The 18987-nt window shown below is 49.8% G+C and overlaps 4 protein-coding genes across 4 annotated transcripts; all 4 read right to left on the bottom strand.

Moving 5' to 3' along the window:
- Positions 1–8: 8 nt before the first annotated feature.
- Positions 9–218, bottom strand: PHYSODRAFT_330329 (hypothetical protein; the record flags this gene model as incomplete). Its single annotated transcript, XM_009526985.1, has 1 exon — positions 9–218. A coding segment is annotated over one exon (210 nt), but the record flags the coding sequence as incomplete, so codon positions are not given.
- Positions 219–1075: 857 nt separating this feature from the next.
- On the bottom strand, positions 1076–2174 carry PHYSODRAFT_558057 (hypothetical protein; the record flags this gene model as incomplete). The annotated part of the gene is made up of 2 exons (XM_009526986.1): positions 1714–2174; positions 1076–1640 (listed from the first exon to the last, which is right to left on the bottom strand). Exons 1-2 carry the CDS (start codon positions 2160–2162, stop codon positions 1076–1078), a joined length of 1014 nt encoding a protein of 337 aa, XP_009525281.1. The 5' UTR covers positions 2163–2174.
- A 285-nt stretch (positions 2175–2459) lies between these two features.
- PHYSODRAFT_314145 (hypothetical protein) lies at positions 2460–3470 on the bottom strand (the record flags this gene model as incomplete). The annotated part of the gene is made up of 1 exon (XM_009526987.1): positions 2460–3470. The coding sequence occupies one exon, from the start codon at positions 3468–3470 to the stop codon at positions 2460–2462; it is 1011 nt and encodes a 336-aa protein (XP_009525282.1).
- Positions 3471–3753: 283 nt separating this feature from the next.
- Positions 3754–18970, bottom strand: PHYSODRAFT_496026 (hypothetical protein; the record flags this gene model as incomplete). The annotated part of the gene is made up of 2 exons (XM_009526988.1): positions 3754–4421; positions 18658–18970. 2 exons carry the CDS (start codon positions 18968–18970, stop codon positions 3754–3756), a joined length of 981 nt encoding a protein of 326 aa, XP_009525283.1.
- Positions 18971–18987: the final 17 nt, after the last annotated feature.

Genomic DNA, 18987 nt, shown 5'->3' on the forward strand with positions numbered 1-18987 from the left:
AACTTGACGAGCTGGTCGCGCAGCTTGAGGAACTCCGAGTAGCGGTGGCTCACCTCCCACGTCTGGCCCGTGGACGTGAAGCGCCCCGCGATGCGGTAGTACGTCACGCCGCGGTGGGTCGTGGCCGAGAGCAGCCACAGGCGCAGCTCGCGGCCGTTCGGATCGCTCTGGTTCATGAGCGACATGCTCATGCGCGTGGCCGGCTGGCTCTCCCTCATTGAGCGTTTGCAGTGTAGTGTGGTGGGGCGACCGTGTGATGAAAAAATGGAAGTGCCTGCCTTCCCCTCCTGCGCGCGTTTTGTCTACTGAGGCGAACGTGAGGAATTCCGCTTTTTGGCGGAGATGCGATGAAAAAACCGACTTCCTGCGAGTTACCGCACTTGATGGCTGGAAACCGATACCTTGCACATTCTATTTCGATGATTGAGCCGTTAGTATCGTACATTACCTCTGGAAATCCATTGAATTTGAATCTCTAATGCGTACCGTTACCCAGAAATTGTGGTACAAACGGCTAATCCATGCAACCACAATCCCGATGAGCAGATAGACGCAGCGCTCGACGAACGCGGTCCGAATCATTAACCTGTCCAGAAATCTGCGCCCCATGCTGGCCGATCCACCGCAACGCCACAGGCTCCGCATTGTTATCGCCGGCTCGGCAACATCGGGACCGACACCTAGGAAACCGAGCGCATTGGCCGCACCGAAATACCGTAGCAACACTGCTGCTCCCCATCAATCCCACGAGTGAATATTGAAATTTTCGCGGCGAAAGCGTGTACCAGGGCGAGTCCATGCGCGGATCCCTTCGAGAAATCGAGATACATCGGCCACGTGGCGTCACGCAAACTGCAACACTGGCACCACCTGCTCCGCGCCACAGCTGCACTGTCGGCTTCAGTGTCCGACGCCCAGGGCTGCAGTACATGCACATGGACTCCGCTCCGCGCTGCTCACTCGACGATGACACGCAGAAATACAGCTGGTGCTTAGATTCAATTACACTCGAACACTCACTTCAACTTGGCTATTTCGCGGCAAGTTGCAGTCTTGACCATCTGTCAATCGCCTCTCAGAGTCGGGCCCGCTTCACGGTCTCCACGAGTCCGTCGGCGACCTCCTCGGCGAACTGCGTGTCAATGCCGTGGCCGCCGTTCTTGAAGAAGAAGGCGCGCACCTGGTCGCCCGGCAGGAGCTGCAGCAGCTTGACGGACTCCTCCGGAGGGATCAGGATGTCCTGCATGCTGCCGACGACCAGCACGGGGAAGCCCGCCTGCGCGATGATCTCGAGCCGCTCGTCCGAGACGTAGTGGGTCTGCACGGCCAGGCCCTGGCACAGCAGCGCCTTGTAGCCCGCCGGCTTGTGGCGGTTCGGCAGCGTCGAGTAGTGCCGCTCGAGCACGCTGCGCACGTCCTGATGGTCGCCGACCGGTCGGTCGAGGAAGTCGGGCGGGTAGTTGAGCGACACGGTGTTCTTGACGACTCCCGTCTGCGTGGGCGAGAAGATGGCGCCTAGCAATGGGATCATCGATCGCATATCGGGGATGTACCTGCCTCGAGTGCTCACCAACAGCGACAACGACTCCACGCGCTCCGGGGCCGCACAAGCCAACTCGATGGAGATCATGCCGCCCATGCTGCAGAAGATGTGTAAACTCCAGTGTCAGATATGATATCGCTTAGCTCTATACAATGTTTACAACAGCTCACCTGATGCCGACGAAGTGTGCTGATTTCCATCTGAGATGGTCCAGCAGACTCAGCGCGTCCTCCGCCATTTGGCTGGTCGTGTATCTCCCCAACGGCGCGTCGGTGCCGCCCACCCCGCGGTTGTCGAAGGTCAAGACGGTCAAGTTCCTGCCCTGCTTCTTGGCGTCCCATTTCTTCATGAGCATGTCGATCACGGGCCCCCACAGCTCCTTCAACTGCAGGAAACCCATGATCAGCACCAACCGCTCTTCAGGCAGATTCCGGCACGCGGGGGTCTTCGCATCCGCGTTGGTCTCCAGCATGTACTCCATCTTGATGCCTGTCGCCACGTTAGCCGTGTGCACGTACTCCCCCGCGAAGTGCTTGGGTGTCGAGAGCAGCGCCTCCATGTGTCGACCCGAGGTGAACCCCGGCGACCCGATGAGCGGGATTTCCATCGGGACCTTCATGGTGACTGTGACGCGGACAATTTCGTAGTGCTCTCCTATTGCGAGGGCCTTGGTGGCGGCAGGCAGGCAGGCAGGCAGGCAGGCTGCCGCGCGTGCGTGGCGCAGCGACGAAGTGGCGAAGTGCAAGATCAGTTGGCGGTCGTGGACGAATACCTTGGCAGGAGCGCCATGTGTTGGGCATGGACCTAACAAACGAGACGCTTGTCGAAAGGGGATCGCAATGGACACCATCGGATTGCTGTGACGGCAAAGTAATTGGCATGTGAGTTTGTGTATGCAAGGCTCAAGGCTCCGTTCCTATTCATGTGCACATTCAGCAGCTTGAATCGTCTTGATAACATCCTCAGCAACCTCGTCGAGATACTGGATGAAGGCTCCGTGACCTGCATCCTCGTACACAACCATCCTGGAATGGTCACTGGCCAGCAAGTTGTAGAGTGTTTGAGTCTCTCGAGCTGGAATTACCATGTCTTTCGACCCACCAAGCACAAGGATCGGGAAGTCGTGATCGCGGATTTCGCGTAGACGTTCGTCCGAGACGATGTGAGAGAGCACGGCTGACCCCTGACCAACGAAACCAAAAACCCGCGGGGCTTCTCGGTTCTCCACGAGGTACTTGTGGCACTCGAACATCGCCTCGTAGATGCTGCGCGACTCGATCTCCATCTCCTGCGAAAGGAATTTGGGCGGATACAGCACCACGAGCAGGTTGTGAGTCTCTGTGTCAACGTCGCTGTGATCGAGTGTCCTGGTCATGGGGAGCACTCCATTGCAAGCTGGGATGTACCGGCCTCGCGTCGTGCAAAGTAACGATAGTGACTTGATACGTTCGGGCGTCATGTGAGCCAGCTCGAGCGAGATCATTCCGCCCATGCTGTATCCGACAACATGAACCTGCTCCCAGCCGACGTGATCCAGCAGAGCGAGCGCGTCTTCGGCCATGTTACGCGTGGTGTAGGGCCCTATGGGTGAGGTAGAGCCGCCGACACCTCGATTGTCAAATGTCAGGATCCTCAGGCGCTTGTCGGTCTCCAGTCCGTCCCATTGGCGCAGCATCGTCTCTAACGGCGGCGTCCAGGTCTCTTTCGTGTTGAGGAACCCTGTCACCAGCACTACTCGAACTTCATCCTCTCCAGATAATTCATCTTCGGGTGGCGGGTTCCACGCGAGCGGGTGTTGGTGGAGAGCGAACTCAAGTATAATGCCCGTGTGGACCCTGACGCGTCGAATGTGACTGCTGTTGAAGTGATATGGGGCCGTATAGATGACCTCTAAGTGGCGCTGCAGACGAAACCCAGATCGCTCCATCGTGTTGGTCGTGGCCGTAATGCGCTTGGCACACATTGCTGGAGGGAAGTTCGTAGATCGCTGCGGTTTCAGAAATGAACATGCAAGTAGACCCCGAGAAGAAGTTGAGGGACCCGATGATGTCATGGTGGAGAAAGACGATGTCATCTCCACTTGTTAATAGTTTGAATGTCGTGCGTGACGTCGGTGACTAGCTACGGCACCAACATTCGCCGACAAATGTATGTGGCTGCCTTTAACTAGTTGCTCTCAGTTTGATGTTAGGTCAAATGAGAGTTTAGCATTAGCAACGCAGCAACATCCCTGTGACACTGTCTGCGATTTCTTCCGGGTACTGGAGAATGATGCCGTGCCCGCCTTGCTCAAAGAAAAGCGTCTCCACGTGATCTCCTTTCAGGTGCTGACGCAGTGCCTGCATTTCACGTGGCGGAATGAGGATGTCCATAGCGCCTCCGACCAGGAGAATCGGGAAGCCAGCATCGATGATGGCCGCAAGGCGTTCATCCGAAATCCAGTGCGTACGGACAGCCAGAAATTGGTTGATCGTCCCGAGCAAACCCGGCTTCACCCGTGCCTTGGCTCGTTTCTCCAGATACTCGAACACGACTTGACGCCTAGTCTGGTCCCCGAAAGACATCGGCTGGTCCAAGTAAACGTCACTGTAGAGCAGCTTCAGCTGGGCCTTGGCGACAGCATCGGGGTCGGTAGCATCCATGGTCTCCTTCATGGGTCCCTTGGAGCGAGGATCCTCAACGAACCTCCCTCGAGTTGTTACAATTAGCGTGAGTGACTTCACTCGCTTTGGAGCTGCCAATGCTAGCTCCATCGAGATCATGCCGCCCATACTGATTCCCACCACGTGAGCAGACTCCCAGTTGAGATAATCCATCAATGCCAACGCATCTTGTGCCATTCCACTGGTAGTATAACGCCACAAGGGCACGTCCGACACTGTCAGTCCTGCAACGGAATTACAATTCGACGATATTTTCATCCGTTGCTTGAGCCATAAACGGAACAATATAACAATAATGTGTACGAAACATAACGAACATAAATGAATTACGAATATAATAATTAATTTTAGTAGTATTGTAACAGTCAATGTGAGTTCAATTTTAATTTTTTATATTACAGCAGGGCTTCGCGCTAAGCTGCTGTAGTTGTCACCTTATAATAGGGCTACGCTTTGGTTGAGACAGCACAAGAGTGGGTTACATGCATTAATAGGAGGATGGAACGACAAGCGTATATACAAATTATGGGATACGATGTCAATACTGCCCATTATAGCACCCTCGCAGTAGGCCGTCACAACACAGGTCGTTGAGATCCAGCTCCGATGGTCCCGGTTCAGAGTCGAGTACTCCAGTATCTAGGGTGCGCGTAGTACAATGTAGTAGCTTCAGAATTCATATATGTTTATGGAAACAAGTTAGTGCGGTTGTATAGTACATTTTTGCGCAATTACCACGGTCACCTATGCAGTCCGAGAAAGAATCGGAGTGGCTGTGTCCTTCATGACATTCCGTACTAGTATTCCCCATCACAGCTACTGCTAATAACGAAGACGGTTGCGACGCATTCTATAACCAGCCTTTCAACGAGCGGTATAATGTTCGCCATCACATCGTATACGACTGATGTCACTTTTGAAATGAATTAAGCGTTGGATTGGTAAGCGCGGTGACGTACCACAAGGCATCAACGGGAGGGTATCCACGGCGCGGCGGTGTCTCATGTGCGCTGACTCACTAACGGACGGCATGCTTCTCAACAACAGTGCGCTCCGATGATCGGTGGCGGAGGCGGTTATTTTGGCAGGACTCCTTACTTACCCACGCGGTGGCGGGGCTTGTCTGCGTAATGACAATTTGTTAGGACGTGCGCCAGGTAAACCTTGAATACTTGTTATCACTTGGAACAACCAAGTGTACCATGAAAAATATATGTAACTTAAGGCATTGTGTATCCAGACATGGTTTGTGTAACCTGCCTCACTTACACCATAGAGGTGCGATTCGAAATACTACGGTAGTTTTCCCCACTTCGCAGACTACATCTGATTAGTAAGTGTACGGTAACGGTTGTCATCATGCTTACTCCTTATCGATCGGCGCTTTGCCGCATCACACATCACGTCCGCCAGACTCCCACAAATAGCTCATTAATCGAGGAAACCATGGAAGCAGCTCTGTTTGGATAGTGCCGTGCTGTATACCTAGAGTAGTTCAGAGTTCCATCTCCCGAGTAGAAAAAAAAGTCAAGTAACACTCCTTCAGTTTCTATGGAGTCCAGTTTGCTGCCTCGGGCAAGGGAGCGCAGCTTGTAGAAGATCGATCCCGATCGGCTCGGATAGCTGGATACGGGATGTTACTGAAGGAAATTCCCCCGCGCGATCGAGAAGAAATCGATAGGAGAAAGAAGCGAACTATCAATCGTGTCAGAAAACCATCCCCGCGTGGCCACCAATCAAGCCCTCAAGGCTCAAGTGGATAAAGTCTACACCTGCCAACGATGATGTTTCATAAACAGCGGGTCGGCCAAAACACTGCGTGTTCTGCGTAGCGATTCCAGCGGAATTTGAGTCTGTAGTGTTAACAAGCTTAGCAGTTTACGTGGGTGCCAACCACGGAAGGGGTCATCGATGCCCTTGCGGCAGCCGCTCCCGCTATGACTTGAGCCTCCTTGGACGTTGAAGCGTGCGCCACCTCAATAGTGAACGCTACAGGAGGCCAAGACAGCCGAGGAAAACGATGGAGGGTCGGTCAGACCGAACATTTGCGCTGAACTGCTGCAGGCAGCCGCTCTACAGCCTAAAAGCCTTCTGTGCCTCGAGCATATCGGTGTCTAAGAGGTAGCATAGAAACGTGACCCGGTGGCTCCGAGCTCTGCAGTCGCACGACGGATGCGATCCTGGTCGTGTAGCTTCTGCAACAGGTAACTTGTTATATACATTTTACGTCAACCATGCACACGTAGCAGGGTGGGTGCGCACCGAGCAGAAGAGGCAACAAAACTGTAGAACATCGCAATGTTCTACAGTGGTTTTTGGCGTATAACGTATTGAAATCAGTGTGTTCTGCAAACGCTTCCAGAGGAATCCTCAATGCAGCGGGTTACCTCTTTCCAGAGGAAAAACTAACCCTCTGTTTGAAATCAGAGATGCTGCGGACACACCCTAAGCAAATACGTTGCTACTCAGACACAACGCATCGGTCTTAGCAGTAGTTCGGTCTACATGACGGGAGTGAAACTTCTATTGCACCCCCTCCGTTGCGCAACGGAAGGGATGTCGTATGTTTTGTTTTTATAAAATTATGTATGTACCGTTGCGCAACGGAAGCTAGAAAGAAATTTATTGTTTTATTTCTACAGTCTACCTTTTATAATCAATATGTTGCTCCGTTGCGCAACGGAATATAAATACTTGATTTTAGTATTGATGTAAACCTCTTAAGAATTATATTATGTAGACTGTCTCTCCATCCATTTGTGGTTTACTATTAATAGAGGCGCGTAATGGCAGCAAGCTCTCAGCGCTCGCGGGCGTTTCTCCAGCACTGACCGGGCGGGCGACCATCTACGGAGACGAAGACAAGTTGTGCGCTGGTAAGGTAGGTAAAGAGCGTGTGATCATCCCGTGCTATGACTTACGCTGTGCACTGCGCTCGCAGGGGGTTCATCTACAGAGAGGAAGACAAGTTGTACGCTGGGTAAGTTTGGTAAAGAGCGTGTGATCTTCCTGTGCTAAGAATTATGCTGTGTACTGCGCTCGCAGGGGGTTCATTAGCGCTTGACGGCCTGGCGCTCATTAACAGCTCAAACGGAACGTAAGACGTAAGGTACGCAGTGGGTGTCCGCATTAAGTGCCTGTGCTCTTGCATGTCTAATGCTTACGCTGTGGTAGATGGGCGGCACTCGAGTACTCGAAGAACCCGGAGGACCCAACAATGCAAAGCAACAAAATCGGCTGCCATCCTCGCGCCGAACTAAAACATCACGAGTAAAGGCGAACATTGCTGCTGGCTTCACCGCAATCGATAATATTGTTCCCCAGTTTAGCCCGCGGGCATTTACCACTTGGGACCAAGTGTTTTCAGCCGCCAAGAGATACGAAGAACAGTTTCATTTGAAATATCGCAGATGAAGCTCCAAGTCGGCCAAGAAACACAACGAGTATGTGTTGGTATTATTTGATATGTGTTCAGTATTTAATAATTAATCGTGGATTTATGTTATGGCTATTTTACAGAAACAAGAGAGCTACTCCAATTCCTGATCGCTTCGCTTTTAAATTCGTCGACTTTTGGTGCACCCATGGGTGCTATCAGGAATCGCGTGGTAAGAAAGTCCGCGACACCGATGTCCGCTTCACAGATTGCCAAGCCCGGTTCACAGCATCCGTGGAGCAGGTATCTGGAGTTTGGGGAATATATATTCTCAAAGAGGTGCGATGCCATGTTTTGTTTTCTTACATTAGAGGTACTGATAAATGTGTCGTATCTTATTTTCTTACAGACATTCACACACAACCACCCGACGAACGACGCAGTGTCAGATCTATATTTTTCTGCTAGCGCAATTGTTGAAGAACGACCCGATGCTGTTGATGACGTTGCCAAAATGCTGGACGTGCGCGCTAGTGCAAAGCATGTTACAGCATTTCTCTCCGAAACGCTAGGTTCGTCGAATCTTTGGATTTTTTATGCTTCAAGTTTTACTTACAAATTGACGTATGCAGGGAAAAACATAACACCTCAGCAATCCAGAAACATTATACGGAAAATTGAAGGGAAAAATAGCGCGGAGTCTCGTGTTCGACGCATGTTACAAGAGTTTGTGAAGACAGAAGGAAACGATGCAACAGTACTGCAAGATCAACACGGCATCATTTGTGGGATAATAATGCAGAGCGCTGCTCAAAAGAAGTGTTTTCAAGAGTGGGGCGACTGCCTTCTGATGGACTGGACTCATGGCACGAATAATCTCGGGTATCATCTGGGTAAGTACTTTGCACTGAGATGATATTTTGTACAGTACTCATAGTTTAATGTGCACGTAGGGTCACTTCTAGTCACATGTCCGAGCGGTCGCGGGATCCCTGTTGTTGACTTTCTGGCGCTGAACGAGAAAAAACGAACCATGATTCGTGTTCTGGATTTTTTCAAGGAGAAGAATCCTTCGTGGGAGAAGATAAGGACGTTCGTTATAGATAAAGATTTCACGGAGTGGAAATCTTTGGAGATGTGCTTTCCGTCGGCGAAAGTTATTTTGTGCCAGTTCCATGCTATCACCTATTGGAAGAAGCTCCTGCAAAAGCGAAAATACAACGTCAAAGTTGGCCAAAGAGATGAAATCATAAAGCTTTTCAGAAGAATGATGTTCAGGTACGAAGCATGCGTACAAACACCATATATATTGAAAATACTGACATACCTGTGTTATGTTTTGCGGTAACTAGTCCCACCAAATCGCTGTATACGACGGCGTACGATGCGTTTGCAAACTTCTGCAAGAGAGAGTGCCCAAAAATTCTCGCCTACTTTGATAGGAACTGGGGGTCATGTCGTGAAATGTGGGCAAACCATGCATGAGGTCTTGTTTTTTCCGCTGGTAACACTACCACCAACCGTCTCGAATCGAACTGGAACCAGTTGAAAATTCTACTAGGACACAAACCAAGGATCGACAAGGCAATCGCCGGAATCTTGGGTCATCAGGTTGCGGTTTTCCGACAACTTTCCTCCTCTCTTGGTCTCCACGTATCGCGCTCAAGAATGCCAGAATTGATTCCGCAATTCCTGCGTCAAATTACGGGAAAACTGAGTGATTACACTTTGGCAGTGGTCATAGAGCAGTATGTGCAATTCAACACGCGCCTCCGCCACACGACTCCTGAGATTCCGGATAAAAGATGTCCCTGGAATTGGAAAATATCCTCGGCTTGGTCTTCACACACTGTCAACGACCTGGACTGGACGTGTACATGCAACTTCTACAGTAGCACAAACTTGCCGTGCAAGCATATCATGCTGATTGCTCAAAACGGTCAAAAGTTTGACTTCTTGCCTCCGTCGGTGGTCCACCAACGTTGGTGCATGAATCATGCAACTCACGTCCAGGAAGTACTGCGCGATACGGTTAAGGTTTTACGCGTAGTTCGGCAGTACGCTAGCGTTGCAGCATCCCTTATCGAGGCCGAATCTACAATCGAGCACGGAACAGATACCCAAGGTCCTGATCACCAGCATTTTGAGTACAGAGAGCCAGACTCGGTGCAGAATCCCAGCACCAACGACGAAGCAGCTCCCTCCGTTAAACGCAAAAAATCCAAGAGGCCCAAAGTGCAGTACTTAAAGATTAAACGCCACGAACGAGCTGATATGGTGGTCCTCGCGTCCAACGAGAAGTATCGATACGCTGGACGTGTATTCGAACCTCTTTTACAGAATTTGTCTGAGTTGTCTACAGCGAAGTTTTGCGCAGAATTAGAAACGTGGAAAGAGGTCGTCGGTCAGCACTTATCGTCCCAGCCCTCTGTGAAAAACTCGGTTCACAACGTAGAAGATAGAAATCCCAACGATTCCTCGGACAGTGATAGTTGTGACAGTCTTGTTGAAGCCGAAGTTGGTACTACAATTGATGTGTTACAAGAAGGCGTCGACGAAACCAAGCAGTGGGCGGACAGTATTCGATCTCAAGTATCAACAATTCAGACGACTAGAGAAACTCTAAGTGAATGTCAGCAACCGAGTATACAGCCGAAGTCTCCTCTACAAAAAAAAACAGAAGAAAAATCATTTTCTGCCGTGGGAATGCGTAGAGAACGAGAGGTTGCAGTGGAGACGCTAAAATTTCCGAAGAAAAAACGCAACACAACCAGAACTACGCGGACACAAAGTACTTTTGGTACGTCGACATCGCGTACAGCTGTCATCGTGTCGCGTACAGAAGTAGACGTGAGCGTCCGTGACGTTATAATGTGGTCCCGATCATCGATGCTGTCGAGAGCGGTTCGTGTACTAGATACGTACCCAGTCAAATTAGAAGAAGTGGCACACCGTATTCCTCGGTGTGAGCGGAAATGGGCACGTCCGGAAGCCTACACACAATTTTGTCGTTCCCGCTACACTAGTATCTAAAATGATCTCTGTCATGGAGGACTATCGGCGGGAATCGAGCGCTCAGTCTACGCCTAAAAAGAGTCTCGCTCACGACGATTTGAAAGATGAACTAGTGTTAACGATAACTCTGACTTTCCGAGCTTCTGTGGAACTTTCGTCCGCACACTGCAAGAGTTCCACAGTTTAAAACAACAATGTGGTGCCTGGGAATGAGATATACAATGGGTAGGACGCAGTTGGGGAAGCACAAACCAGGCTCTCCCCCTTGACTACATTGGCCTGTTTGCTGGTGAGATTGATGCACACTTTGGATGGATGACCGCACCAGGCACACGAAGTCTCGAATGTGCAGCTGAAGTACTTGAAAAATTGAAGTCTCGAGCCCTGAACACCCTCTTCGTGTTGCCGTCTGGTCGCTCGGCAATCTCTCTAGCTCAAATTATTGGTTTCGTAGCACAAGACGCGATGTTGAACGATCCAGTAATTCATACTTGCTGTCAGGCTGTATGTGATGGAGTTCCCGATTCTGCTGTAGTGTTGAGCACCTTTGTATTCACGCTGGGATTCCCGCCCAGCCCTGTGGCGGAGCACGCCTCACGCAGCAGCAGTCCTGTTGACATAGCCTCAGTCAAGTACGTCGTCCTACCCGTACATTTGGAAAACAACCACTGGGGAGTTATGGTTGTCGTTCTGGAGTATTCAGTATCGCCGGTGATAAATGTATTCTTCTATGAACCCTTTTGTCGCGGGCAGTACAAGGAGGTGATGGAGCAACAAAAGTGGGAAAATGGTTTGTTACGATTTATCCGCAAGTGGCACGAAGATACACGCCCTCATCAGGTTTTTCCTCCCGTTGAAAAAAATTGGTTGGCAGGGCCTCGTCAACCGCCAGGGACTCTCTGCTGTGGAGCGCTTGTAGTAGCACAAGTGCACTCGATCATACACGTTCCAAATTGCTTTCAGTCTCTTGGAGAAGCTATTTCGACGGAATACGTTTGCTTGGTGCGCCTTCGCATTGTGTGGTTGCTACTGTGCCAAACGAAGGAGCGAAGTAGTGAGCCAGTAGCCGAGACGATCAAGAAGAAGATCAAAGAAGACTTTGGTGCATGGGTTTAACTTTACAGGAGTAAACTATACATTTTTTTTTAGCATATTTGCGGGCTTTACACGCGTGTTTTTGTATTCACGCAGTGTGGACATGCGTCTGCTTGGTACTTTTGCCTCGTGAAGCCGGACTCACAGCTTCATCCGGTCTCGCTGCATGCAATTTTCCCTTTCGTCAGCCGTCTAGTGATGAAGGTCACAGTATCGGCTTGGATCTTGCTTATCCAGGCCTTGGGGATTCGGCTGATGGCGAGCGCATTTATGGCCACCCTGGCTCAACGTAGGTGTTGCTCATTCAGGTGCGGCACTTGTCTGCGTACTACACGTAATTTACTGCTAAACTTGGTGCTTCTGCCGACAGTGGCCTTACAAGTACTGGCTTCGGCTACTGGAACTCGTGTTGAGCGTGGTGTTGGTGCCGGTGCTGACCTTCATCCAGTCGGCGTGTCTGTTGCTACTGTAGGCCTGGGCATCCCGACGCCGGCGTTGGTTCCTCCTCTGCGCTGCTGACCAGTTGGGCTGCTGCACTTGGTGCCGCGGGCAGTCTTGCTGTTGCTAGTCTTGGTGGCGTCGACGTGTCTGTTGGTCGTCTTTGCCTCTGCTTCTTGTCTTTTGTGTTCTTCACAACCAACTAACCAATAATACACTCGAAATTGCTACTCTATTACATTAAGCATTCCGTTGCCCAACAGGTGCTGAAGCAACGGAGATACTTTCGTTTGATTGTGCTTCCGTTGCAGTAACGAGACTCTCATGACAACCGTTACCGTACACTTACTAATCAGATGTAGTCTGCGAAGTGGGGAAAACTACCGTAGTATTTCGAATCGCACCTCTATGGTGTAAGTGAGGCAGGTTACACAAACCATGTCTGGATACACAATGCCTTAAGTTACATATATTTTTCATGGTACACTTGGTTGTTCCAAGTGATAACAAGTATTCAAGGTTTACCTGGCGCACGTCCTAACAAATTGTCATTACGCAGACAAGCCCCGCCACCGCGTGGGTAAGTAAGGAGTCCTGCCAAAATAACCGCCTCCGCCACCGATCATCGGAGCGCACTGTTGTTGAGAAGCATGCCGTCCGTTAGTGAGTCAGCGCACATGAGACACCGCCGCGCCGTGGATACCCTCCCGTTGATGCCTTGTGGTACGTCACCGCGCTTACCAATCCAACGCTTAATTCATTTCAAAAGTGACATCAGTCGTATACGATGTGATGGCGAACATTATACCGCTCGTTGAAAGGCTGGTTATAGAATGCGTCGCAACCGTCTTCGTTATTAGCAGTAGCTGTGATGGGGAATACTAGTACGGAATGTCATGAAGGACACAGCCACTCCGATTCTTTCTCGGACTGCATAGGTGACCGTGGTAATTGCGCAAAAATGTACTATACAACCGCACTAACTTGTTTCCATAAACATATATGAATTCTGAAGCTACTACATTGTACTACGCGCACCCTAGATACTGGAGTACTCGACTCTGAACCGGGACCATCGGAGCTGGATCTCAACGACCTGTGTTGTGACGGCCTACTGCGAGGGTGCTATAATGGGCAGTATTGACATCGTATCCCATAATTTGTATATACGCTTGTCGTTCCATCCTCCTATTAATGCATGTAACCCACTCTTGTGCTGTCTCAACCAAAGCGTAGCCCTATTATAAGGTGACAACTACAGCAGCTTAGCGCGAAGCCCTGCTGTAATATAAAAAATTAAAATTGAACTCACAGTGACTGTTACAATACTACTAAAATTAATTATTATATTCGTAATTCATTTATGTTCGTTATGTTTCGTACACATTATTGTTATATTGTTCCGTTTATGGCTCAAGCAACGGATGAAAATATCGTCGAATTGTAATTCCGTTGCAGGACTGACAGTGTTGTCATCATGCTTACTCCTTATCGATCGGCGCTTTGCCGCATCACACATCACGTCCGCCAGACTCCCACAAATAGCTCATTAATCGAGGAAACCATGGAAGCAGCTCTGTTTGGATAGTGCCGTGCTGTATACCTAGAGTAGTTCAGAGTTCCATCTCCCGAGTAGAAAAAAAAGTCAAGTAACACTCCTTCAGTTTCTATGGAGTCCAGTTTGCTGCCTCGGGCAAGGGAGCGCAGCTTGTAGAAGATCGATCCCGATCGGCTCGGATAGCTGGATACGGGATGTTACTGAAGGAAATTCCCCCGCGCGATCGAGAAGAAATCGATAGGAGAAAGAAGCGAACTATCAATCGTGTCAGAAAACCATCCCCGCGTGGCCACCAATCAAGCCCTCAAGGCTCAAGTGGATAAAGTCTACACCTGCCAACGATGATGTTTCATAAACAGCGGGTCGGCCAAAACACTGCGTGTTCTGCGTAGCGATTCCAGCGGAATTTGAGTCTGTAGTGTTAACAAGCTTAGCAGTTTACGTGGGTGCCAACCACGTTTGTTTTCTTACATTAGAGGTACTGATAAATGTGTCGTATCTTATTTTCTTACAGACATTCACACACAACCACCCGACGAACGACGCAGTGTCAGATCTATATTTTTCTGCTAGCGCAATTGTTGAAGAACGACCCGATGCTGTTGATGACGTTGCCAAAATGCTGGACGTGCGCGCTAGTGCAAAGCATGTTACAGCATTTCTCTCCGAAACGCTAGGTTCGTCGAATCTTTGGATTTTTTATGCTTCAAGTTTTACTTACAAATTGACGTATGCAGGGAAAAACATAACACCTCAGCAATCCAGAAACATTATACGGAAAATTGAAGGGAAAAATAGCGCGGAGTCTCGTGTTCGACGCATGTTACAAGAGTTTGTGAAGACAGAAGGAAACGATGCAACAGTACTGCAAGATCAACACGGCATCATTTGTGGGATAATAATGCAGAGCGCTGCTCAAAAGAAGTGTTTTCAAGAGTGGGGCGACTGCCTTCTGATGGACTGGACTCATGGCACGAATAATCTCGGGTATCATCTGGGTAAGTACTTTGCACTGAGATGATATTTTGTACAGTACTCATAGTTTAATGTGCACGTAGGGTCACTTCTAGTCACATGTCCGAGCGGTCGCGGGATCCCTGTTGTTGACTTTCTGGCGCTGAACGAGAAAAAACGAACCATGATTCGTGTTCTGGATTTTTTCAAGGAGAAGAATCCTTCGTGGGAGAAGATAAGGACGTTCGTTATAGATAAAGATTTCACGGAGTGGAAATCTTTGGAGATGTGCTTTCCGTCGGCGAAAGTTATTTTGTGCCAGTTCCATGCTATCACCTATTGGAAGAAGCTCCTGCAAAAGCGAAAATACAACGTCAAAGTTGGCCAAAGAGATGAAATCATAAAGCTTTTCAGAAGAATGATGTTCAGGTACGAAGCATGCGTACAAACACCATATATATTGAAAATACTGACATACCTGTGTTATGTTTTGCGGTAACTAGTCCCACCAAATCGCTGTATACGACGGCGTACGATGCGTTTGCAAACTTCTGCAAGAGAGAGTGCCCAAAAATTCTCGCCTACTTTGATAGGAACTGGGGGTCATGTCGTGAAATGTGGGCAAACCATGCATGAGGTCTTGTTTTTTCCGCTGGTAACACTACCACCAACCGTCTCGAATCGAACTGGAACCAGTTGAAAATTCTACTAGGACACAAACCAAGGATCGACAAGGCAATCGCCGGAATCTTGGGTCATCAGGTTGCGGTTTTCCGACAACTTTCCTCCTCTCTTGGTCTCCACGTATCGCGCTCAAGAATGCCAGAATTGATTCCGCAATTCCTGCGTCAAATTACGGGAAAACTGAGTGATTACACTTTGGCAGTGGTCATAGAGCAGTATGTGCAATTCAACACGCGCCTCCGCCACACGACTCCTGAGATTCCGGATAAAAGATGTCCCTGGAATTGGAAAATATCCTCGGCTTGGTCTTCACACACTGTCAACGACCTGGACTGGACGTGTACATGCAACTTCTACAGTAGCACAAACTTGCCGTGCAAGCATATCATGCTGATTGCTCAAAACGGTCAAAAGTTTGACTTCTTGCCTCCGTCGGTGGTCCACCAACGTTGGTGCATGAATCATGCAACTCACGTCCAGGAAGTACTGCGCGATACGGTTAAGGTTTTACGCGTAGTTCGGCAGTACGCTAGCGTTGCAGCATCCCTTATCGAGGCCGAATCTACAATCGAGCACGGAACAGATACCCAAGGTCCTGATCACCAGCATTTTGAGTACAGAGAGCCAGACTCGGTGCAGAATCCCAGCACCAACGACGAAGCAGCTCCCTCCGTTAAACGCAAAAAATCCAAGAGGCCCAAAGTGCAGTACTTAAAGATTAAACGCCACGAACGAGCTGATATGGTGGTCCTCGCGTCCAACGAGAAGTATCGATACGCTGGACGTGTATTCGAACCTCTTTTACAGAATTTGTCTGAGTTGCCTACAGCGAAGTTTTGCGCAGAATTAGAAACGTGGAAAGAGGTCGTCGGTCAGCACTTATCGTCCCAGCCCTCTGTGAAAAACTCGGTTCACAACGTAGAAGATAGAAATCCCAACGATTCCTCGGACAGTGATAGTTGTGACAGTCTTGTTGAAGCCGAAGTTGGTACTACAATTGATGTGTTACAAGAAGGCGTCGACGAAACCAAGCAGTGGGCGGACAGTATTCGATCTCAAGTATCAACAATTCAGACGACTAGAGAAACTCTAAGTGAATGTCAGCAACCGAGTATACAGCCGAAGTCTCCTCTACAAAAAAAAACAGAATAAAAATCATTTTCTGCCGTGGGAATGCGTAGAGAACGAGAGGTTGCAGTGGAGACGCTAAAATTTCCGAAGAAAAAACGCAACACAACCAGAACTACGCGGACACAAAGTACTTTTGGTACGTCGACATCGCGTACAGCTGTCATCGTGTCGCGTACAGAAGTAGACGTGAGCGTCCGTGACGTTATAATGTGGTCCCGATCATCGATGCTGTCGAGAGCGGTTCGTGTACTAGATACGTACCCAGTCAAATTAGAAGAAGTGGCACACCGTATTCCTCGGTGTGAGCGGAAATGGGCACGTCCGGAAGCCTACACACAATTTTGTCGTTCCCGCTACACTAGTATCTAAAATGATCTCTGTCATGGAGGACTATCGGCGGGAATCGAGCGCTCAGTCTACGCCTAAAAAGAGTCTCGCTCACGACGATTTGAAAGATGAACTAGTGTTAACGATAACTCTGACTTTCCGAGCTTCTGTGGAACTTTCGTCCGCACACTGCAAGAGTTCCACAGTTTAAAACAACAATGTGGTGCCTGGGAATGAGATATACAATGGGTAGGACGCAGTTGGGGAAGCACAAACCAGGCTCTCCCCCTTGACTACATTGGCCTGTTTGCTGGTGAGATTGATGCACACTTTGGATGGATGACCGCACCAGGCACACGAAGTCTCGAATGTGCAGCTGAAGTACTTGAAAAATTGAAGTCTCGAGCCCTGAACACCCTCTTCGCGTTGCCGTCTGGTCGCTCGGCAATCTCTCTAGCTCAAATTATTGGTTTCGTAGCACAAGACGCGATGTTGAACGATCCAGTAATTCATACTTGCTGTCAGGCTGTATGTGATGGAGTTCCCGATTCTGCTGTAGTGTTGAGCACCTTTGTATTCACGCTGGGATTCCCGCCCAGCCCTGTGGCGGAGCACGCCTCACGCAGCAGCAGTCCTGTTGACATAGCCTCAGTCAAGTACGTCGTCCTACCCGTACATTTGGAAAACAACCACTGGGGAGTTATGGTTGTCGTTCTGGAGTATTCAGTATCGCCGGTGATAAATGTATTCTTCTATGAACCCTTTTGTCGCGGGCAGTACAAGGAGGTGATGGAGCAACAAAAGTGGGAAAATGGTTTGTTACGATTTATCCGCAAGTGGCACGAAGATACACGCCCTCATCAGGTTTTTCCTCCCGTTGAAAAAAATTGGTTGGCAGGGCCTCGTCAACCGCCAGGGACTCTCTGCTGTGGAGCGCTTGTAGTAGCACAAGTGCACTCGATCATACACGTTCCAAATTGCTTTCAGTCTCTTGGAGAAGCTATTTCGACGGAATACGTTTGCTTGGTGCGCCTTCGCATTGTGTGGTTGCTACTGTGCCAAACGAAGGAGCGAAGTAGTGAGCCAGTAGCCGAGACGATCAAGAAGAAGATCAAAGAAGACTTTGGTGCATGGGTTTAACTTTACAGGAGTAAACTATACATTTTTTTTTAGCATATTTGCGGGCTTTACACGCGTATTTTTGTATTCACGCAGTGTGGACATGCGTCTGCTTGGTACTTTTGCCTCGTGAAGCCGGACTCACAGCTTCATCCGGTCTCGCTGCATGCAATTTTCCCTTTCGTCAGCCGTCTAGTGATGAAGGTCACAGTATCGGCTTGGATCTTGCTTATCCAGGCCTTGGGGATTCGGCTGATGGCGAGCGCATTTATGGCCACCCTGACTCAACGTAGGTGTTGCTCATTCAGGTGCGGCACTTGTCTGCGTACTACACGTAATTTTACTGCTAAACTTGGTGCTTCTGCCGACAGTGGCCTTACAAGTACTGGCTTCGGCTACTGGAACTCGTGTTGAGCGTGGTGTTGGTGCCGGTGCTGACCTTCATCCAGTCGGCGTGTCTGTTGCTACTGTAGGCCTGGGCATCCCGACGCCGGCGTTGGTTCCTCCTCTGCGCTGCTGACCAGTTGGGCTGCTGCACTTGGTGCCGCGGGCAGTCTTGCTGTTGCTAGTCTTGGTGGCGTCGACGTGTCTGTTGGTCGTCTTTGCCTCTGCTTCTTGTCTTTTGTGTTCTTCACAACCAACTAACCAATAATACACTCGAAATTGCTACTCTATTACATTAAGCATTCCGTTGCCCAACAGGTGCTGAAGCAACGGAGATACTTTCGTTTGATTGTGCTTCCGTTGCAGTAACGAGACTCCACGTCCGACCCGCCCACTCCGCGGTTGTCGAAGCTCACGAGCTTCACGTCGCGCTTGCCGTCGACAGCGCCGCTCCACTTGTGCAGCAGCATGTCGATCAGCGGCGTCCAAGCCTCCTTGATGGTCATGAAGCCCGTGATGAGGATCACTCGCTCTTCCGGTGCACCGTCGACTTTGACCTCGTTCTCGTGGGTGACATACTCGACCGTGATGCCCGTCGACAGTGCCGCCATCTTCTTGGCATCCGGAGCGAAGTGCTTGGGGTTGGCGTAGAGAGCGTCGAAGACAACAAAACGTTGAAGCATGTTCCGGTAGATGTATG

Source organism: Phytophthora sojae, assembly GCF_000149755.1.
Source record: "Phytophthora sojae unplaced genomic scaffold PHYSOscaffold_3, whole genome shotgun sequence".
NCBI lineage: Eukaryota > Oomycota > Peronosporomycetes > Peronosporales > Peronosporaceae > Phytophthora > Phytophthora sojae.